General features: G+C 36.4%; 1 protein-coding gene across 4 annotated transcripts in view; it reads right to left on the reverse strand.

Moving 5' to 3' along the window:
• The window catches only part of HPS4 (Hermansky-Pudlak syndrome 4 protein), a 304,728-nt gene that overhangs the window by 19,665 nt on the left and 260,211 nt on the right, over positions 1–24,852 (reverse strand). For all 4 annotated transcript variants that reach the window (XM_090413587.1, XM_090413586.1, XM_090413589.1 and 1 more), the window contains one exon: positions 8,937–9,039. In XM_090413587.1, the coding sequence (XP_090269713.1) occupies positions 8,937–9,039 (103 nt within the window). The remainder of the gene's footprint in view (positions 1–8,936; positions 9,040–24,852) is intronic.

The following is a 24,852-nucleotide window of genomic DNA, read 5'->3' on the forward strand; positions in this document are numbered from 1 at the left end:
CAGAGCTTGTTCATTGTAGCAAATTGTTAAGGCTCTGTGTTTGAGGGTGCTGATGGCTCCTAGTTTTTGTGTTGGATGGTGGTAAGAAATTTTATTAAGTGTGTATTGACCTGTGTGTGTGTAGGTTTGCAGTAGGCTGTGAAGAAAAGGCAGCCTGACGGAAGACGTGACAAGTGCGTCTAGAAAAGGAAGAGAGTTGTTATTTTCAATTTCTCGATCATGAATTGGATATGTTTGTGTTGTTTGTTCAGGTGAGCTGAGAATGTATTTAATGTTTCATGGCTGGCAGGCCAAATGGCAAAAATATCAACTTATCTGAGCCAGACTTTGGGCTTTAGGCTAGCCGAATCTAGAGCTTGTTGCTCAAAGTCTTCCATGTAAAAGTTAGCTATTGGGGGGGAAAAGTGGTGAGCCCATGGCCATACTATCTATGTATGTAAAAATTATTTTGCCATGTAAAATACTCAGAGCAGAGTATGTGAACAAAGAGGGGCTGTGATATCAAGTGGAAATATGTTCTATAACAGAAGAATAGTATCATTGATCGAGACATTAGTGAAAAGGGGAAGCTTTGTCATTGAGTTTGATTTTTATGTAGGAGGGGAAAAGACCTACCAACTGAGTGAGTGTGGCTGCTAGCTTCTTGACTAAGTGATAATTAGGGCTGTCGATTCCTTCAACTATCAGTCATAGTGGTGTGTTTGTTTTACGTATTTTTGGCAAGACATAAATTCTGGGAGTGAAGGCATAATGCAATATTAGTTTTTTTGGTGTTTCCTCTGGCCATGTGATCACCATTTTTGATTAATTCTGTTGTTTTCTTTTTGATGTGGTTTGTAAGGTTATAGTTCACCATTTGTTAAGTGTTGTGGTTGGATACCAGCTGGTTCATTTTTTCCAGGTATGCTCTCCGATCAAGAACAACAGTAGCATTGCCTTTATCCACTTTAAATCAAATGTGAAAAAGTACCTCCTTTCCCACTACCCATACATAGTGTTAATGTACTATAGATTGATCAACCAACCTCTCGAGGCTCAACATAAAAAAAAAACTTTCCTAATAATGATGTCTCTGTTATACTTTAAAGTTTTAAGGGCCACTTTTTCTGCTCTAGTTAAGCTGCAACTTAGTTGTTCATTAGAGTTTAATATGTATGATGTTTCCATTTAAAGTTCGTCAGCTATACTGGAGGGGAGAGATTTTTAGACCTCTTTCAATGTGATAAATGAAATCTAATTTGTTAACTGACCCTGGAACAATGGCATAGTTCAGGCCTTTTTCCAGAAGTGAGAGTTCTCCTTTGTTAAGGTTGTAGCTGGATTTGTTGATAACTTGGCCATGATCTGCAGGCATAATGCAATTTGGTGGTTGGTTGCTCCTAAACTTTGCTTGTAGGTGATTGGCTGGTCTTTCTATCATTGGTTTGTAATTGGCTGTTTCTCTGGGTATGCCATTGGGATTGTGTGTTCTTTCTTGTTGTTTTAGTGCTTGATCGGAGATCGGAGAGCATATCTGGAAATATTGTTTGTATCCAACCACAACACTTACCAAATGGTGAACTACAACCCACATCCAAAAGAAAACAACAGAATTAATCAAAAATGGTGATCACATGGCCAGAGGAAACAACCAAAAAACTAATATTGCATTATGTATCATTGATTGGGATTACTTTGCTATTACTTTTTCTTTGTTCTTAAGTAACAAGTGCTTTGCTGAGTCATCTGTAATTCTCTTCAGAATATCCCAAATATCAGGATTTATGTAACTCGATAGCGCTGATTTTTGTTGTAAAATGCTGGCTTGAGTAACTGCCAAATTTTTACATGCCTCATGGATCTGTTCTCTCAGCAAAGCTTTTTCCAAACAGGCAAAAATATAGAACACTGTGGCTGAAGTAATTTTTTTTAGCTTAAAGCAGCTAGGTATCAAGTTGCTGTCTCTAAATTGCTGTAGAAAGGCTAGCCGATTAATTAACATAGAAACGCGAATTTTCATCTTACCGTAGTGGCTGCACTGGGAGGGGCATTTTGGAAAAAACAGAACACTACTTAAATACAATATTAAGACAACCTTCAAACCCCTGGAAAAATTAAGCAAATTACTTGGCTCCTACAAGAACCTTTTCTTTCCCACCCAGGAGTTTACAAATTCAATGTACCTGTAACCTTGCATAGGAGAAACAGGATGCACCATTCCAATTAGAAAAGATGAACACAAATGCCAGAACAACTCCAAACAGAAGGCTGAAGTAATCTTCTTTTTTAGCTTAACACAGTTAGGGATGCACCATTCCAATTAGAAAAGATGAACACAAATGCCAGAACAACTCCAAACAGAAGAAAATCTTAATCCCTGCAGTGCACCAAAACCTGATTTGAAAGAAAATTCAAAGAAGCCTGTGAAATGCTGAAACATCATCCAAATCTGAACAAGAATTTGGAGGACCATCTTCAACCGGTATAGCATCCAGAACAACCCCAAACAGAAGAAAACCTTAATACGATAAGACTTTAGAAATTGTTTAATGTAGTTCTGTTTTTTTTCCCACCAGAGGTCACGTTAGAGTAAATGATTAACAAACATTTAGATTCATTTTACTTTTGTATCCTGTACCCTGCACATATTGGCATATAAGACGACTCTCAAATACTACAGAAAACTCCTCGAAATCATGGGTCATCTTATATGGCGAGTATAAAAAGGACAGCTTAATTTCTTGGATGAACATTTAGGTAATTACAATACATCGTTATGACAAGGGGCCATCCCCGGAAGTTACGAAAGGAGGCTGTACACTAGAGGGCGAGGAGTGGTTTCTTTGCGTGGAGGGTGGTTAGAGTGGGAATCAATGAGTTCAAGGAGTGGTATCCACGATGAGTCTTTTGACTCCATGGAGGCCTGGATAACACAGTCCAACACAATTTTTGCTGACTTTTATATGAGACTTGTTTTTTACTAATTTAGGTGCACTATTTCAAATATCAAACCCATTTTTCTCTATCACGTCAGGTTTTTCCTCTATGGCATTTTCTTTTTGTTAATTTGTAAGTTTTTGATAGTTTTAAGGAGGCAGTACTATTTAGAGGATCAAAAAAATCGATTTTTTAATATTATTTTCTGAAAGTATGTACTTTTAAAAATCTGTTCCTAACTTTTTATCAAGAAATTCGAAAAATTCCCGAAGATATAGCCTATTATTCAAAGCGGTGCGCAGATCAGAATCGGAGTGCTCACCACTCTCGCTTGTTAGTAAACAAATAAATGCGTAAGAACGTACTGGCGCTTTGAATGAGAGAGAGGCCGATAATTAGATACATAACTACTTAACAATATTCATTAAAAATTACAAGAATATTTATAAAAAAATAACAATTTTAGTTACACGAGTTTCAGGGAATAAATTTTTGTTTGTAGCAATTTCTGCTGTGTGTTCTGTTTTGGCAATTCCTTTGAATACTCCAACAGTAGTCGGTTATCATGTGAGAATCCCATCTTCCTTGGTACCGATCTTCCATAGTTTTTAAGTCTTGATGAAATCTTTCGCCTTGTTCGTCACTTACAGCACCTAAACTCTCGGGAAATCTATCAAGATGACTGTATAGGAAATGAAGCTTTATGCTCATGTTGCAACCTAGGCGCTGGAAATTTTCAAGCATTGTTTCCACTAGATCTTTGTAATTGCACGCTTTTATGTTTCCAAGAAAATTATTCGCAACCATCGTAAATGAAGTCCAGGCCTCTTTCTCAATTTCGTTCATAGAGTTGATAAAATTTGGGTCTCTCATTAAAGTTCTAATTTGCGGTCCATCAAATATACCGGCTTTAATTTTTTCATAACTAAGTCGTGGAAATTTTTCACATATGTATTGGAAACAGTCACCTTGTAAATCTAAAGCTTTAACATACTGCTTCATAAGACTTAGTTTGATGTGTAGAGGTGGAAAAATGATTTTTTCTCTGTCGATTAAAGGTTGATTTATAACATTCTGTTCTCCAACATTTAAGGATATTCTAAGAGGGCCAATGTTTCTGACTCCAGTGTTGGTTTCTAGCTCAACTATCCTAGAAGCATAGAAAACACGGAAACGTTGTATGTCCTCTTTGAAAGCTAAGTAAAAAGTTCACCATTTTAAGATCCACACAGATGATCCAGTTACGGTCTGTATATTTTAATAACTTCAGAACCTTTTTAATGTCCTCACATGTTTCCTTTAAGTGGACTGAATAGCCAATAGGAATTGAGCCATATACATTCCCATTGTGTAGTAAGACACACTTGAGACTTCTGCTTGAACTGTCGATAAATAAACACCACTCATTTGGATGACACTGCACAACACTCATTTCAGTTAGTAAACCTGACACATTGTTACAGTAAACAAACCCACACTCGTGTTTAAAATATTGTACAAGATTACTTTCCCTGCTACGATAAAAAGTTATCTTCGTATCTTGCACCAGTAAGTTTTTTTTCATTTAATCTTGAAGCTAACAATTCCGATGATTCCTTTGATAGGCCCAAATCTCTTACTAAGTCATTTAATTCAGCTTGAGTAAAACGTTGCAGTCCAGAACTAGAAATTATATTTTCATTGTCTAAAACAAAATACAGGTCTTGCTCCTCAAGAACATCTGGCATATCCCGATCATGCTCGTTCTCAAGTAAAGGAAGTCCTTTATAAATTGGCATGGCTATTTCATTGGAATGAGCAACTGGCCGAATTGCTGAGTCGAGATTTGGATACACAATTTTTTTCTTATTCTTCTTATTATAACCAGAAGTCTGAACTAAACAAAAATAGCAATCATCTACGTGATTTTTTGGTTCACACCAAATCATTGGAATGCCAAAAGCTAATTTTTGGCGTTTTCCCTTGCTCCACTGTCGTAAATTTTCTACATGACTTACACACTTTATTTAGAGCCCATGACTTGTCCTGATCTGCAATTTTTACGTCAAAGTATGCAAAGTACACTTTCTTAATGAAATCAGTGATATTTGTCCTTTGACTGGGAACAGTAAAGCTGCCACAAATGTAGCAGAAGGAATCTACACTATTGACACAATTTCGAGTAGTAGACATGATGTATTTTCTTCACTGCCGACTAACATGCAATTAACAAGACAAAAAAAACCAGAGACTTTATTGAAATGTTATAAGCGCTCATCATACTTTCATGACCGATTAACGATTGACTGATTTCGATCGTTCTTTGTCCGCTATGACGCATATAGCATTCATTTGTTTTAGGCAGTTGTCATTGCCTACTTTTCATCACCTAAATGTATTAGGTTGGTTATCGGCCTATCTCACATTCAAAGCACCCGAACGTTCTTACGCATTTATTTGTTTACTAACAAGCGAGAGTGGTGAGCACTCCGATTCTGATCTGCGCACCACTTTGAATAATAGGCTATATCTTTGGGAATTTTTCGAATTTCTTGATAAAAAGTTAGGAACAGATTTTTAAAAGTACATACTTTCAGAAAATAATATTAAAAAATCGATTTTTTTTTGATCCTCTAAATAGTACTGCCTCCTTAAAACTATCAAAAACTTACAAATTAGCAAAAAAAATGCCATAGACAGAGAAAAATGGGTTTGATATTTGAAATCAGCGCACCCAAATTAGTAAAAAACAAGTGTCAGATCATAATCAGCAGAAAAAAATTTTTTTTTGTTGGCCAGTGTAATAATAATAATAACATAAAAAAATAGGCAGTGCTTATAAACAAATCAGATTAAATTTTTGTTACATAAATTTATTTAAAATATTACAATAGATGTAAGTCTTAAAAAATAAATAATAATTATTAACCTCAATTTTCATGTTTATTTTCTTCATATCAATTGAAAATAGTTCTTCAGATTCATTGTTTAAATGATCGTCATATGGATTCCAGTTCGAATCTGGTAAATTGATTTCGTTTTCATCGTCATCAGTATCCTACAACAGATCATCTTCCGTACCATCCATAAGATTAGAGATACCACACTTTTTAAATGATTTTATTACAGTCTTCACTTTTACTTTATTCCATGCTTTGATCACAAAATTGCACAACATATCAAATGATGCAGGCGCATAGATCCACTGTTTGTAAATGATTTTTCACCAGTCAACATCCAATTATTCCACTCTTCTCGCATGTGATCTTTAAATGGTTTGTTCAAGCAGACATCTAGTGTTTGCAATATCGGAGTTAAACCACTTGGTATAACAGCAATTTTTGAGTTATTTTTTTCTAGAAGACTTTTAGTATTCTCAGTTAAATGATACGAAACATATCCCATACTAAACAGCGTTTCTTCATTGTTCCACACATTATTTACCCATTCTGCAATGTGATTTTCCAATTGCAGCCATCAGGTGATCCCTGTTCTCATTCCACATTTTTTCTTTGGCAATTTTTTAAAAATATTTTCTTTCTTCCTCCATTCTCTTACAATCTTCTCGGATATGTCAAACTTTCTTGCAGCAGCACAGCTATTAATTTGCTTTGCCATTTCAATTACCCTTATTTTATATTGAACTTCATACTTTCTTCGTTTTGTTGCTGGTTCCATGATTTTAAATGATAACAATTTTAATAATCCTAAAATTTAAAAAAAATGCCAAATTAATAATTAATTAAAATTGGGGCTAATCACTTTTAATTAAGGTAATTTTCGTAAATACTAAATCTATGCTATGCAAAAATAAAACGGATATGCATAGATATAAAAATAATGGATATATCAACAATATCTAATGTTGCATTAATACAAGAAAGAAGAAATTGGGGTGGGGGGGGTCATCTTATACAACCAACATAAGCTTAAAATCTAAAAATAGTCTAAAATTTAGGTCTCGTCTTATACGCCGACATATATGGTAATTATTCTAACACACGTGTTGTCTTCCATATTTTCTTCACTATGAATGCTGACCACAATTAATGAAACCCTTAAAAGACAGAATCAAAAGACTTACCTCTACAGAAGTAATACTACATTATTGAGTAGTTTTCACATTCAGCCATAGGTGACCTGAATATGTAGTTAATTACAGGTACACAACAATATTTTGCAACTGCAATAACCTTTTAATTTTTCTCTCTCACTCTGACACCATAATATTAGATTTATGTATAAAATATTATTATTATTATTATGTGACACCTCCAGGGAGTCCAAAGACTCGTCGAGGGAGAGTGTGCCATCAGTATCGAACGATTGATTCCCTTCCAACTACTAACCGCGCTCAAACTTGCTTAACTTTTTCGTGAGTCATTAGTAGCAGAGGCTCTACCAATCGACCAACCTTTGTCGGCTTCAGAGCTTTCTTCTTGTTTGTGTTAGAATTAAAGTTTCTTGTACCTCTTTTTATGCATTCCAGGATGCTGCAATTCTTGAATATGTTTGTTTCTATTTTGATTGAGTTCTGTATTTAGTTTGCACTTTACTCCATTTAATTATATAGAGTTAATTTTTTTACCTTTATTTTTATTTATACTTACCTCTGATTGAGGTAAACTGTATGATTCCACAGTTTTATTAATAAATTCTCAGTTATTTATTATCTCAATGTCATAGCCTCTCTGATTTTGCCTTGAGTTACTTATCAGCACTTGCTGGTAGTGAAGATCACAATAATTATTCTATGAAGAGGCAGTAATTAACAATTATAACTTGAAATAACTATATGGAAACAGAGACTACAAATGAAATCACTATCATGCAGTCCTTACATATAATTATTATTATTATTAACGTCTGATCTCCATGGAGTCAGACTCATTGTGGGAGGTACACACTATCACACAAAGCTGATCCAACCATGACTAAAATTGATTGAATGTATCTACATTCACAATGCACTCAGGTAATTCATTCCACTCACCAACCACTCCATGCAAAGAATCTCTCACTCCTCTGCTCACACCCTCATTATACAGTTTCCAGGGATGGCCTCTTGTTCTACTCCTATTCTATGAAAAATCTCCATGTTAACCTGATAACCTCCAGCTAACTTATACGTCTCAATCATATCCCCCTCCCCTCCTCCTGTTCATGAGGCTTTGCAGTTTACATTCTCTCAATCTGTCTTTATACCCCACATTCTAAAGACCACTGACCACCTTTGTGAATCTTCTCTAGACTCTAATATTTCCCGTCACCATGAGAACCTAGTGATCAAAATCTGTGCACAATAATCTATGTGAGGCCTGATCAAGGCATTATACAATGGCATTATAACCTCTTTATTACTGCATGCCAGGATCTTCCTCATCATTGCCATTATCTGATGTGATGTCTTCACAACTTGTGCAAGGTGGCCCCTGAACTTCAGGTCCTTATCCAGCACCACTCCCAGATCTCTCATCTCCTTTACCTCCTTTAGTTTCCCCACCAAATGCATACTTTGCATCCCATTGTTGCTTACCAAATTTCAAAACCTTACACTTCGCAATACTGAACCAAAGTTCCACTTACTTGTCCATTCATACAATCTGTTCAAGTCCTCCTGTAAGGCCATAACATTGGCTTCTCTGCATTACTTTTCTCAATTTTGCATCATCTGCATATCACCAGTTAAACCGATCCCAATATCATTTAATACAGTGTACTAAACTAAATTGCATCCTATATGCTGGGTGATAGTTGTTAAAATGACTAATTTTAATTTAGTCATTTTATTTAACATTTTTTTATTAATTTTTATTTAGTAAACTAATTATTTTGAAAGTTTTTTTATTTAGTAAAAATATCTTATTCTTGGAATATTTTGTTTTATTCAGGTGGATATATAAAAATTCACTGCTAGATTGGAAGTTAATAAAAAATGTAGAAGTTAGTTTTCATTGCTAAATGCATGTTAAAAAATAACTTTGTGATAGTGGTAATAAATAGTTTACAAGAAACAGCAAAAATCTGAGAAAAAATCTTACACAATAGAAATTGCCTGCAACGTAGGATTTTGCTGAAAATCATGGTGCATCAATTGTACACTTCTGTGGCCTTTACTTTGTGCCTGAAGAATACATGGATATCCTAAGACATTAAAATTTTAAATAAGTCTTACATTCTTGACTATATATGGAAGATAAAATATTTAAATAATTTTCTTAATCATACCTTAAGGGGGGGGGGAAGTGAAAGAAGGTTTTTGTAATCTGACATTTCAATAGGCTTCTTTTTAATGACATTCCACAAATGACTAATTTCATATCTGAAAATTAAGACAACCAACTTCCTAAGTTAACTTTCAATAATTGTTAAATTATCATAAAGATCTGAATGAGAGATAAATTTTAATATTTTAAAGTAAATATATAGAATGAATTTCTTAAGAAGATTATGGCAGATAGAAAATACAAACTTCATAATCTTGAGAAATTAATTTTCTTTAATGAAATTTAATTTCATAACAGTATTTAATTTTCGAAAGAAAATTAATTTAAGTGCTTTTGTGAATATACTCTTTTCCAAAAAACGTATTGGGTAAGGAGGCAAATTTGGATTTTTAGACATTTTACAACAACACAATAACAATCCTTTATGTAACCATTTGCCATAAAAGTTTTCTAAATAAAGAATATGTGGATACTCACCATAATGAATGAACAGATCACTTTAGTTTCCTGATGTCCAAAAGCAAAAAAAGGCAATTTTTAATCTCACTATTGTAAACAAGAATTTAAAAAAAAAAAAATGTATTTTAAACTGCACCGCATTAAAAAAAAGGGCAGCGCAGTTTAAAAAAATGATATAGTGAATGGAATTTATCAGAGATGATGTCATAATTCATTTAATGAATACAGACATTTATTTTTAACTCAATCTACCCATCCCAGTCATATGTATAACAGCTGCAATGCCATGCTGACCAATGTAAAAAAGAAGTCACCACATCTAGTTAATGTTTGCAGTGATTAGTAGCTGAAAAGCAATTATTCAGAATTCAATTCGGTAAGCAGTGCACTAGTAGTACAGGGTGATCAAAATTAAAGTATCCCTGTGACCACCACCCAATGACACAAATACTGCAAAGGTTTGCAGAATACATTTTGCATCATGAAGAAGCAATATCTGAGAAAAAAAAAATTCCAAAATTCACCACTAGGCGTGCTGTATGATGTAGTAATTTTCCTGTGTAAGGAGGAGAAAAGCAACACAAGGATAAATAACACATTTTTATTTCCTTCCATTATGCATTCACATGTCTAACAGGAAAATGCAGCTTGTTGGAACTGATGTTACATACATGCTGCATTATGCTGTCTTTAAGGTAGCATAATGCAGCATGTATCTTTATCAGGATGATTCCGATTCTGTCTTTGAGAAATTAGCAGAGCCAGAACTTACAAGAGGTCAGTTCAGGTGAACGAAGCCACGTGGGGGGGAGGGAGCACAGGTATCACTCTGGCTTCCATGAAATGTTTTTGAAAAACCTCCTGTACGGATTGACCAATGTGTGGAGAGACCCCACCCTGCGTGAAAATAACTGAATCCATTCACAGGTGCTGTTGTAGCTGTGGCACAACAAAACTTGTTTATCATATCACGACTCTTGGCAATAACTGAGCAGGTCACAGGATCCAACTGGCAAATGTCCTCAAAGAAGAAGAATGGTCCAATGATAAACAAAATTGTAATCCTGCACCAGAAAGTAACTTTGGGTGAATGCAAAGGAATTTGATTGCATGCAAGTTTTGTGTAATGCACACCTTGCAATTGTGGGTATTGCACAACTCTGTTCAAGCAAAAATGAGCCTCATCTCCTCACAAAATCATCCATGGCCATGCAGCATCCAACTCCACTCAAGGAAGGAATGTTAAAAGCAAACATCAGTCAATGTTCAAAGACCTGCAGGTGCAAATCCTGTGACAGGGTTATCCTGAATGGGTAGAAATGTAGAATCTTCCATAGATTTTTTTCATACAATTGTGTAAGGAACATCCATGCGTTTTGATACAGCACGTGCACTGCAGGAACCAACACTGTTATTCACAGCCTGCTCCACAACAGCAGTAGCACTTCTTGTGAACTGATTTGTTTGTGACCTTTGCCAGGTCTAACTCCCAACCATCCCATTTCTTCAAAACAATTAATCATTCATATAAAGCACACAGATAGTGGACCTTGTCAATATTTGTTCAGGTGATAAAATTCACCGAGTGCAGCAACAGCATTGCAGTTGTTTAGGCAGTACAGCTTCAAAAGCAAAACATGTTGGGGCAAGGCTGCCATCACCGTGGATGGTATTAACAACCAGGATGAAGGGAAAAATCCTGTATCCATCTCCTGCACCTGCCAAGTTGCATAATATGCAAATTTCCTGCATTTGGTAGTCACAACATCCATCATAGTGAATTTTGGAACTACTCTCTTCTCAGAGATTACTTCCACATGACACACAATGTATTCCTACAAAGTTTTGCAGCAAATGTATCACTGGATGGTTCTCCATAAGGCCTTAAACAGGGATACTTCATTTCTGATTACCCTGTACCAGTGAAAGGAAATTCAAAATTTGTAAAACTAGAAACCACAACATATGATTAAATATTATTTTGCAAAAACTTCTCCCAAAAGTCAGAAAACTCACTGAGGCAGAGTCCCTTTTAATTACTCATATCTAAATAACTATTATATCTCTCTTTAAACACATTCACAAGATGCACTCACCACTAATGGCAGTCCATTTCACAACTCACCACATTCCATGAGAAGAACCTGGACCTCACATGCTTCACTTCATAATCATGTGAGGTCAGCTTCCAATGATGACCGAGTTCTACCTTCATCAGCCATAAGCCATGTATGATACCCTTACTAATAAGTATGTTTCTATCATAGCTCCTCTCCTCCACTTACAGAGCCTCTGTAGCTCAGTCGGTATAGACAAGCCTGTGGTCAGGAAGACCTAGGTTCAATTCTCGTCTGTGAAAGACACCATATCTGGTGTCTTTCAATGAAAGGTAAGTAAGCCAGTCTCATATGGAGGTAGGGTTTTTTTTTTCACCCGGAAACTCAGGTTTTCCAAAAATCAGTAATAGAAAAAATAAAAAAATATAAACATAAATGGATGGAACATGTTGAAAGAATGAAAATGAAAGATTATCAAAACAAGCCTTAAATTTACAAGCCATTAGGAATAAGAAAACCAAGACGTCCTCTAAAGAGATTCAATGATGGCTTCCAAGGCCAGAACAGACCACTCTAGGCCTAAATCCTTGAAAAGCATGATGATGATATTCAACTGACTTCTAACCATACCAAAGTTACCTATTCTCTTAGGAATACTATCTTACCATGAGAGGGAGACTTGCATGTTCCTTTTTATGATTCAGAAAATGATGCCATCAGATTTTCTACGGCCATTCTAAGTAGCAAGAACAAGGGAGGGAGGTTTCAAATTAAAAGTAATTCAAGATCTCAATGGGTGATTTAAGCAGAGGAAAATATAGGATGGCAGAAGAGTGCAATATAAGAATAAGAATTCCCCAATGTCCTGGATCTCCATGCAAATGGAATGAGATCTCTAAACTGTCAAATACTTTGTGAATATTGTAGTATTCCAACATTAAAAGATGTGAAGCACAGGTCTTTGAAATAGGCACTACCATCATCCTTGCATAATATAATAAAATATAATAACATTATCACTGAGTTAGACAAGAAGAATGGATACACTATGACACTTTGGGATTTTTCTAAGGCTTTTGACAGAACACAGCATGGAAGACTGTACTGTAAATTGGAGAATATGTGTTTGGATTATAACATATTAGTGTGGATAAGAGGATGGCTGAGTGACAGATATCAAAAAGTGGTATATGGGGGATGCGAGTGCAAAATTTAAGGTAATCAGATGTTTCCTTAAACCTGATTTAGATATTTAGATTGACTCTATGTCTAGCATCTATAGCATTAGAAGCAATCCAGACCCCTTCAATTCTAAAAATATTATGCAGTCTTAATGTTCATCGATTCTGATCTTAGCATAATGGCAAGTCTGTCCAAAGTAGCAAAATCGGCAGGAACAGGGCACTTGATAAACACCAGGTAAGGATTGGGGAGGGGTGACAATTTAGCCTTGGTAGATGGTAGGAAATAAGATAACTTCCGTGCTGGTTTGAAAATAGTGTATAGATTGTATTTGTAAAGAATCTGTGTTATTTTCAGGAGTCCCTTTTAGGTAGGCATTGGAAATCCATTTAACATTAGATTGTAGTCTGGCTGTAGGATGATATTTATTATTTTCTGGATGGTGGTTTCTTTATATATCCATTAGATATAATGGATTAATTAGATTAAATCATTATTCAATTCTATATAAGGGAATCTGAAAAACAAATTGTGTGAGCTCTGTGACCAAGATGCTTGATAATACCTCTCTTCCATGAAATGGAAAATTCAGTATTGCCCTTAAAGTTGTGGATTATTGAGGTATCCAGAAAGGGAAGTTTGGATATATGTTCCATAGTGAGTGTACTATGGGTGTATAAGGAGTACATTTTGTCCAAAAATTCAAATAATTCTGCTTTAGAACGGGATCAAACTGCAAAGAGGTTGAGGAAAAAATGCTGAAAAAGTTGTCTTTTCAGATGTTCGATAAAGTAATCAGCCAAAGCTAGTGAAATATGACTGCTCATGGCTGTCTCTTCTAATTGCTTATACAATTTATTCTTCCATATGGAATGTTCTGCTTTCATGACAAAGTTAAATAAGGTAACAATTCCCCAGGGAAATTATTTCAAGAAAAGTGTTGAGTTTCTTGGAGCAATGTTTATGAACAGAGAACCTGCATCAAAGAAACCATGATTTCACTGTTCAGCAAACAAAGATTAATTTTCTCTTTGAAGTTAAAAATAATGTTTTCGATATAAGAGGGGAGGGGGAAATGGAGCTAGCTGAGGAATTAGATAAGTACCAGATCGACATAATAGGGGTGACTGAAACAAAAAAGACCAAAACTGGTGAGATCTTTCTGAGCAATAAATACAAAATGTTATATTCAGGCAATAACAATCAAGGAAAAGAAGGAGTAGCCATAGTATTCAACACAAAATACAAGGCTAATCTTCTTGAATAGCAGTCAGTCTCAAGTAGAGTAATGTGGGCAAATATGAGAATGGAGAACTGGACAATGAGACTTATTTGTGCCTATGGTCCCACAGAAGGCTCTACTAAGGTAGAAGTGGAGGAATTTTTTGAGGCTTTAGAAAAAGCAACTGACACAATAAAAAAGGAAAAGTTGGTCCTTGTTGGGGATCTAAATAGTAGAGTAGGAAATGATTGTGAGACATACAAAAATATTTTGGGAAAATTTGGAGAAAAGAGCAAAGCTAATAATAATGGCAAATACCTGTTGGATTTCTGCTCAGGACATGGACTGGTTATTACTAACACCATGTTCCAACATAAAAATGTGCACAAATTCACATGGAGAGAAGAGGCTAGGAATAAGAAAAGTCTCATTGACTATGTTATTGTTGATAGTGATGTTTTCTCCCTGGTGCAGGACACCAGAGTGTACAGAGGATTTGAAATTGGAAGTGATCACTATTTAGTCTTGAGCAGGATAAAATTGAATTTCATATTGAAAAGAATAACATGTAAGAAAGTTTTAAAGCGAATAAAAGTTGAGCAGCTCTCAGATGTAAACTGTAGACTAAAATACAGAAATATTATTGAAAAGAAAATGAAAGAGTTTGAGAACAGGAATCAAACCTTGGAGATTCAGTGGCAAACTCTGAAGGAAACATTGATTGATTCTGCCAGAGAGGCATGTGGTGAGGTTGTGTGCAAAGATAAAAAAATCAGAACTCCCTGGTGGACACAGGAAGTTAAAGAGGCAGTGAAGGAAAAGAAGAAAGCATATCAAAAGTTCCTGGCAAATAAGTCAGCTTTTACTCTTACAGAATAAAGAGACAAATGTAAGAAAGCTAAACAGTGTGTAAAACTAGCCAAACAAAAGTCATGGGAGGACTTTGGCAAGAATATAGAAAATAAATATCAAGAAGGCAGCAAAATATTCTGGAGGTTGTTGAAGAAGCTTAGGAATGGAGGAAAGAGTGCTGTAAAAGGAATTAGAGATGATAAAGGTGAAATGAAAACAGGAGAAAAAGATATCCTTGAAGTATGGAGTAATTACTTTGAAAAACTGCTAAATGAAACAAGCAGTGATGACAGCACAGTGATAAAAAACACTGACCAGGCATGCAGTCAGGAATACATATCCATACTTGAAGTAGAAAAAGCCATCAAAGGCTTGAAATGTGGAAAGGCAGCAGGAGTAGATGATATTCGACCAGAAATGCTGAAGTATGGTGGTATAAGAGTATTACAGTGGCTGCACTGCATAGTTCAGAAAGCCTGGACAGAGGGACGAATTCCCGATGATTGGAGTAGAGCTCTCATAGTACCCATATATAAAAAGGGAAATAAAACTGCATGTGAGAATTACAGAGGTATTTCCCTACTGAGTGTTCCTGGCAAGATCTATGCAAGTATACTTGAGAAACGGTTGAGAAGAATTGTGGAAGAAAAGCTTGGTGAAGAACAAGCTGGATTCCGGCCAAATAGAGGCTATCAGGATCAGATCTTCACTTTACGACAAATAGTCGAGAAAGCATGGGAATATAACAAAGATCTGTATTTAAGTTTTGTCGATTTGGAAAAGGCATATGACAAGGTGCCAAGAGAGAAGCTATTCAATACGCTGCAGTTATATGGTGTCAATGGGGCATTATATCAAGCAATACTTAGTCTTTATGTGAGCTGTGAGTCAGCAGTTAGAATTGAAGGAAGTACAGGAAGATGGTTTAATGTTAAATCTGGTGTGAGACAAGGATGTACATTATCCCCTCTGTTATTCATTATCTATATGGATCACATTATGAAGGAATGTGGTATTAAACCTGATATCAAAATTGGAGATGTTAATGTCAGCTCTTTGCTTTATGCGGATGATGTTATACTTCTAAATAAATCCGCTACAAGTCTGCAAGATTCTCTGACTAAATTGAATAGCTGTTGTAATAGATATTGTATGAAGGTCAGCAATAAAAAGACAAAGACAATGAAAATAGGCAGAATCATTGAAAATGTCAACTGTGTTGTGAATGGAGAACCTGTGGAACAAGTAAAACATTTCAGCTACTTAGGCACAATTTTTACTGAAGATGGTAAACTAAATATAGAAATAGACAACAGAATCAGCAAAGCTGGTATCGTGGGAAGTCAATTGAATAAATTCATATGGAATAAGAAAGAAATTAGTCGGAACACTAAATTAGCTGTATACAAGACTGTGTTCAAACCAATTTTAACTTATGGATCTGAGAGCTGGGTCAGAAGTAAAACACTTGACCAAAGACTAGAGACCGCAGATATGAGAGTCCTGAGAAAGATTAGAGGCGTGAACAGATGGCATCAATGGCAATATCATATTAAAAATGAGGATATTAGGAAAGAACTTGACATTGTCAGCATCCAGGAATGCGTTAGCAGAGCTAATCTCAGATGGTATGGTCACTTAAATAGAATGGGAGAGGAAAGATTAGCAAAACAAGTGTTCTCTGCCAGGTTGGCAGGAAAACGACCCAGAGGAAGACCAAGATATAGGTGGATTGATACGGTACAAAGTGCCTTAGACGATAGAAATATAAGATCTGATAATGTTGGAGTCTTGACAAGTAACAGACTGATTTGGAGGAAAATTGTAGATAGGAAGTTAGTAATGATGTAATTTTTTCATGTAGTACTGTCATATCCTGTACACCCCTTGAGGGTACATGGCAGGAATTTGATGATGATGATGATGATGATGATGATGAGCGGAGGGGGTATCCATTACATCAAATAGCTGACAATATCGGCTTCCCCCACTTATTATTCAGCTAAACATCTTCCCAAGCTTCTTCAAACCTTACTGGCCAAACCTGTTTCTGGAGGGAAGATCTTATATCTTAGTAATTTACTCATCTTCTACAATAAAGTGAGTGACAGCTGAGGTGAATAAGAGAAATAACTGCATTATTATAATGTTAGATTTTGTAAAACACATTAACCAGGTCATATGGAGTTTATTACATAAAGTAAAGCAAATGGAGATGAATATAAAGCTGGCAACATGGATAAAAGAGTGGCTGACAGACAAATAGGGAGTAGTACATTGTAGAGTTAATCATTGATAAGATAAATGGAAGATGGCTGGAGTACTTATCAGATCTCTATGATGATGATAATGGTAACATGATAAATGATTCATGGCATCTTAAGTTAAACGTAGCAACAGATACTACTCTACTGACAAGAAAGGAGATACAACACATAATTAAGAATTTTCCTAACATTAAATCCCCTGGGTGCGATAATATTCTGGCTGAGCTGCAAAGCTTTGACTAGATATAATAAAAACTATTTAGTGGATTCCATTCAGGACATCTATAAAACTATAGAATTACCTGAAGTTTTTACATCTATCTGCAAACCAATTTTCCTCATGGGCTCACTTTAGTGAGTACGGGCATGGCAAACCCGAGGTACCTGATGCTGGACCATGCCTTACTTCATGTAATATACATCTGTATAGACTGGTCACTCCCCTTCTTTCTTTGCATCTCTCTTCTCTTCTTGCTCCTTATCCCCCAATGCTATTAGAGTATTTGAAGGCTAGGGGTGAATCTTTCCTATCTTACTATATCATTTTGCCTATTGCAGTCACCGAAGGGGGCAAGCTAGCCCCAATAGGTGCTGGTCCCAAGCCCGGATAAATGGCGAGGGTTGATGTTAGGAAGGGCATCCAGTCGTAAAACTTCAATGCCAGCTCTAGCTATGATCAAATGAGTCAAAAAGAAAGTGATACAAGGGCTAGGGCATATCCCTTAAGCAACATGCAGCCACATCGCCCTACAGCTGCAAGAAGTGGACGAGGACTACCACATCAAGGGCAGGTGCAGTTAAAAAAGAGAGCCCAGCAAGTGGAGAGAACATTGTGAGTGGGAATGCTGAATGTTGGAAGCATGACTGGAAGGGGAAGATAGGTGACAGACATGATGAGGAAGAGGAAGCTGGACATTTTATGCGTGCAAGAGACAAGGTGGAAGGGGGAAAAGGCAAAGGAACTAGGAGACGGGTATAAATTGTTCCACTCTGGAGCAAATAAAGAGGGAAGAATGGTGTCGGAATTGTGGTGTGGCAGAATGAAGGGCGAAGTACTGGAAGTGGGAATGACAGGATCATGCGAATGAAACTGGGTCTTGGAAAAGAGCAACTGGTCGTCTTATGTGTATACGCCCCACAAGTTGGCTGTACAGCAGAAGAGAAAGATGAATTCTGGAATGTGCTAGATGAAGAAATGAGGGAACTGGAAGAAAATGAGATGGTGATTATTGGAGGAGACTTGAACAAACACACAGGGTGACAGAATAGGGACTGTGAAAGGGTGCATGGTGGCCATGGAGTGGGAATGATGAACCAGGAAAGAGAGCGGATTTTGGACTTTGCAGTAGCGTTTGATCTAGCAATTGTGAACTCCTTTTTCTGTAAGAGGGAAGAGCATTTGAAAACATTTAGAAGTGGCAAAACAGTTCACAGATTGACTACATTTTGACTAGAAGAAAACATCTTAAGGTTGTGACAAATTGTAAAGTAATTCCAACAGATCAAGTGGCACAGCAACACCGACTGCTGTGTGCAGACTTTAAAATAAGATCGAAGATAAGAACCTCTGGAAGCCATGGGATGAAGACAATTAAGTGGTTTTGCTTAAAAGAAATGAGTGTGAAGAATCGTTTTAGGGAGAGGGTGTTAGAGAGGATTTCGGATGGACTGGAAAGTGTACAAGATTGGTGGAAACATAATTCAAAAGTAATCCTGAGCTGTGCAATCGAGGTGCTTGGTGAGACATCTGGAAAGATTAGAGAGCAGGAGGGTTGGTGGTGGAATAATAATGTACAAGAAGCAGTGATGGCTAAGAGGAAGGCAAAGTAAAAGTGGGAAGAGTCAAGTACAGGAGTAGAGAGAGAAAAAGCGAGAAGCCAAGAGAGTTTTTGCACAGGCGAAGGCCATGTCATATCAAGACCTTTATGATCAATTAGAAACACAAAGGACAGAGAAAGATTTATCGATTGGCAAAATGTAGAAATAAGGCATCAAAGGACATCGTACATGTGAGGCAGATCAAAGACTCTGGAGAAAGGGTATTAAGGAGGGATGTGATTATAAGAAACAGATGGAGAATATACTTTGAAGGGCTTTTGAATGAAGAAAATGCAAGGACTCACAGAGAAGATGGGCAGCCATATGAGGGGATGGTGCAGAACATTAGTGGAGTGGAAGTGAAGGAGGCCATAAAGAGGATGAAGAATGGAAAATCGGTGGGCCCTGACAGGATCCCAGTGGAGGTATGGAAGGCACTGGGGGAAGAGGGAATTGATCTGCTGTGGGACCTGTTAATAAAAGTTTGTCAACAGGAAAATAATATACCCAAGGGGGGGAAAGTACTCTTGTCCCCATCTACAAGAGTAAAGGGGATGCACAAGACTATAAGAATTACAGAGGAATAAAGCTACGTCCCTCACAATGAAAATCCTAGAGAGGGTTCTTGATGGAAGACTGAGGAAGGAGGTGGAGATTGCAAAGGAGCAATTTGGCTTTATGCCTGGTTGATCAACGACAGATGATGGAAAAGTTTTGAGAGAAGCAACAGGAGCTACATCTGGTATTTATTGATCTGGAGAAAGCATATGATAAAGTGCCAAGGCAAGAAGTCTGGATGTGTCTGAGGGAGAAGAAGGTACCAGAGAAATATGTCAGGCTAGTGCAGATGTACAGAAATGTGAAGACAAGAGTTTGGACCTGCCTGGGAGAGACAGAAAGTTTTCCAGTGACAGTTGGCTTGCATCAAGGGTCAGCATGAAGTCCGTCCCTGTTTAATATTATGATGGAGGAGGTGAGAGAAAACGCACCTTGGACTATGTTGTATGCAGATGACATTGTGCTGTGTGCAGAATCAAGAGAAGAAGTGGCAGCTAAACTGGAAAGTTGGAGGAAAGTACTGGAAGAGAGAGTGAGATGTATGAGGCTGAGCAGAAGTAAGACAGAGTATATGTGTCGCAAAGTGGATGGCAGCCAGGAGACAGATCTGGAGCTGGAAGGAAATGTCATCAGAAAGGTCAGTGACTTTAGATACTTGGGTTCAACAATGAAAGAGGATGGTGAGGCTGAGAAGGAAGTGGGATGCAGGATACAAGCAGGATGGAGGAACTGGGGAGAGATGGCTGGAGTGTTATGCAATCAGAGGATGCCAATCAATCTAAAAGGCAAAATCTACAGGACAGTAGTGAGACCGGCTATGACGTATGCTATGGAAACTGTGGTCCTGAGGAAAAATAACATCAGCAGGATGGAGGTAGCAGAGATAAGAGATAAGAAATGACTATGTAAGGGGAAACAGTGAAAGTTACAAACTTAGGAGGAAAGATACAGGAGGAAAGGTTGAGATGGTTTGGTCATGTGATGAGGAGGGAGGAAGAGTATGTGGGAAGAAAGGTCATGCAGATGGATGTGCAGGGGAGGAGGAAGCACAGGCAGCCAAAGAAGAGATGGAGGGAGATGGTGGAGGAGGACTTGAGGGTGAAGAACTTAGATGTGGCTATAGCCCAAGACAGGAGGTTGTGGAGGAGACTCACTACAAACAGCGAATTTACTTAAGTGGGAAAAGCTGCAGAAGAAGAAGAAAAAGAAGAATCCACAAACCAATTTCAAAGAAAAATAATGCACAAAATTGCAAGGATTACAGAACTGTGAGCTTAATATCCCATGCATCTAAAATTATTTTAACCATTGTTAACAAAGAAATTGAAAGAGCCTTAATTGGTGAATTGAATGAACAACAGAAAGGCTTCAGATGAGGATTGGAAATGATTAATGCTATCCTGGAACTAAAAATACTAACAGAAAGTTCACTTGAAAGAAACAGAAACATACACATATGTTTCATAGACTTTCAGAAGGCCTTCGACAAGGTAAAACATAATAAAATGTTCAATATGTTAGATAAATTAGACATAGAAAATCATGTACTTAACATTATAAAAATATGAAAATACTAAGAAAACATTTATCAGTTGACAAAAGTCAAATAACTGCAATAAAAGATAAGAATGGAACTACAATAAGGAACCAAGAACAAATCCTAAGCAGGCTAGAAGAATTTTATAAAGAACTCTATAGTGATCCTTTAATAGATAAATCAAATATAAATAACTCTTCTCCATCACATATGGACTTAATCCCCCCATTCACTTCAGATGAAATAAAACAAGCATTAAAACAAATGAAAAATGGAAAATGTCCTGGTGAAGACCTAATTCACATAGAATTAATTAAATGGGGAGGAAACAATATAATTCACCATGTCACAAACTTACTAAATCTATGCCTAGATTTAGTAAGTTTGTGGGTAAGATACCAGAAAATTGGAAAAATGCTACTCTGATACTATTATTTAAAAAAGGGGACAAAGAAGAAGTAAAGAAAGAACTATAGACCAATTAGTATTCTCTCTAATCTGTATAAAATTCTCACAAAAGCAATAACAAACAGGTTAACATCTCTTCTAGACTCAAATCAACCAGTAGAACAAGCAGGATTCCATAAAGACTTTAACACAATTGATCATATTCATGCACTAAAACAAATAATAGAAAAAGCAGAAGAAATCAATTGCCTCTCTGTTTAGCCTTCATTGATTATGAAAAAGCATTTGATTCCATCAAAACTAATGCAATAATCAAAGCACTCCAGAATCAGGGAGTTCTTGGAGATTATATGGACCTTCTCCAGGCAATATACCTCACTGCAACAGCAACAATCCAACTTCACACAAGTAGCAATAAAATATCAATTGAAAAAGGTATCTGACAAGGAGACTATCACCCAAAATCTTTATAGCAGTCCTTCAAGAAATATTTAATAATATAAACTGGACAAACCTTGGTATAAAAATTAATAACAGAAACATAACACACCTAAGATATGCAGATGATATCATAATTTTTGCAAACACTCCAGAAGACCTTAATATAATGATAGAAGACCTATAACGTGAAAGCAGAAAAGTCAGTCTAAAGATAAACAGAGAAAAAAATAAAATCATGTTTAATCATTTTGTAACACCAAAAAACATAATAATAAAAAACAATTTCTTGGAAAGTCTCTTCATATACATACTTAAGTCATCTCATTGATCTAAACTGTGGACTCCAAAAGGAAATAAATAGGAGAGTTCAACGTGCCTAGAGTGCATTCAGAAAATTGAAAAGCATCTTTCAAAACAATGATGTCCCACTCTGTTTAAAAAGGAAGACATTTAACCAGTATATACTTCCAGTCATCTCATATGGTTGTGAAACTTGGTCGCTAACAAAAGCACCGGCAAATAAATTAACAATAACTCAAAGAAAAATGGAGAGGTTGATGCCAGGCATCACATTAAAAGATAAGAAGCGAAACACCTGGATAAGAAGCCAGACTCGCATCACTGACATCATTCTTCACCACAAGCGACTAAAATGGAAATGGGCAGGACATTTTCCAGAAGAGAAGATGAGCGATGGACCACCATACTAACGAACTGGATTCCTAAAGAAGGAAAACGAGGCTGAGGACGTCCTAAAAGAAGGTGGAGTGATGAATTGTCAAGAGCAGAGAAAGGTGGAAAGAACTGGAGGAGGCCTTCATCCAGCAGTAGACAGAAAATGGCTGAAAAGAAGAAGTAGTATCATTTCATCAGATTTATTTAATATCTATAGTAAGACAGTGATGAAAAAGACTGAAAAACAAAAAATAGGAATTAGTATCAATGTTATCAAATACAACAATTGTATATATGATAATGATACCATTCTAATAGCAGAAAACAGAAACAAATTAATCACATTACTGCAGCTACTAATTGAAGAAGGTAAAGGGTTTGGATTAGATATAAATGCAAAAAAGACCAAATTTATGAAAATCTCAAAAGAAAACAGATCCCAGCCAGAAATATTCATAAACAATATGAAAATTTAACATATGAGGGTGGTCTGAAAAGTTCTCGGCCAAACAATGAAAAAACGAATTTATAATTTCAAAATTATTTTTATTTTTCAACATATTCTCCCTTAAGACCAATACATTTATTCCAGTGATGCTCCAGCACAATTATCCCATCCCTATAGTGGTTCTCAGTAAGATCTTCAAAATACCCCTCTACAGCTGCAATCACCTGTTGATTCAAACAAAAATGCTGACCAGCGAGGAAGAGTTTTAGTTTTGGGAAGAGATAGAAGTCAGAGGGAGCCAAATCTGGGGAATAGGGTAGATGTTCCAATGTCATAGTGCAAATCCCTTAATTTTCCCATTGCCAAAACACCTTTGTGGGCAGGTGCATTGTCCTGATGAAAGATGACTTTTTGGTTCTGCAAACTGGGTCTTTTCTCATGAATTTTTTTGTCTAGTCTGGTTAAAAGATCGGAATAATATTCCCTGGTTATTGTTTTACCCTTTTGAAGACAATTAATAAACAAAATGCCTTTAGCATCATAAACACCGATGCCATGACCTTTCCTGCTGATGGAACTGACTTCAGTCTTCTTTGGCACTGAACAACCGACTTCTGTCCACTGTTTTGACTGCTGTTTGGATTCTGGTGTGTAATGGTTAATCCAAGTCTCATCCATAGTAATAAATCGATGCACAAAATCAGTTTTATTCTTGTTAAACAGCTCCAAGCACTGTTCAGAGATTTTCATGCGAGTGCATTTTGATCTGCTGTGAGCAAGCACGGCACCCATCTTGTGCAAAGCTTTTTCATTTGCAATTCTTCATGCAAAATATATCCTACACATTCTTTTGAAATGCCTATAGTCTCAGCAATTTCATGCACTTTGACTCACTGGTTATCCAATACCATATCATGCACTTGATCAATGATTTCTAGTGTTGTTACATTTTTTGGATGTCCTTGACGTGGATCATCTTCAAGGCTGGTACAGCCATGTTAAAACTTGGCAGCCCATTTCTTAATTGTCGAAAACAAAGGAAAAGAGCGCCCAAAAAATATTATGAACTTCAAACGAATTTCTTTTGGTGTTAAACCTTCTTTTTCAAAGAATTTTATAACCGCGCGATACTCAATTTTATCCATTTCAAGGGATACAGACAACACTTTTGCTTCAGACAGCTGTATAAAACAAACTACTTGATAGAATGACTTGCAATTTCACATGGATGCTTTTGACAGATGCACCAATTTAGAAAAAAAAAAAAAAATTGCCGATAGTGTTGCCATCTACGGTTGAGGCCGAGAACTTTTCAGACCACCCTCGTACAAAAGAATACAAATATTTAGGCACCTACTTTACTGCAGATGGGAAGCAAGATAAAGAAATAAAAATAAAAACAGCCATATCTAAAGATGCCTACTGGAAAAATAAATATCTACTCAGAAGTGTGGGTATCAAGAAAAAGAAAAGAATGATAAGAACATTGGTGTAGCCAGTTTTCACATATGGAAGTGAGACCTGGGTATTCAAGAAGAGAGTAAGACAACAGATAATGACCTTTGAAATGTGGTACTATAAGAGAGATCTGAAAATCTCATGAACATGCCCTACAGAGAATGAGAACACAGATCTTTATTACAGGAAAAGATCAAGAGAAAGATGAGATTGGCAGGAGGTGTATTGAGAGGTTCAACAGGAATGAAGATACTAACAGTTTTAGAAGGAAAATTATGGGAAAAGGAAAAAAGAGGTACAAAATGAAGGATATGGTTTGAAGATATAAGATCATGGACAGGATCACAT

The sequence above is a fragment of the Typopeltis vanoorti genome, chromosome 24, assembly GCF_054136105.1.
Source record: "Typopeltis vanoorti isolate ZY-2024b chromosome 24, IOZ_Tvanoo_1.0, whole genome shotgun sequence".
Lineage (NCBI taxonomy): Eukaryota > Metazoa > Arthropoda > Arachnida > Uropygi > Thelyphonidae > Typopeltis > Typopeltis vanoorti.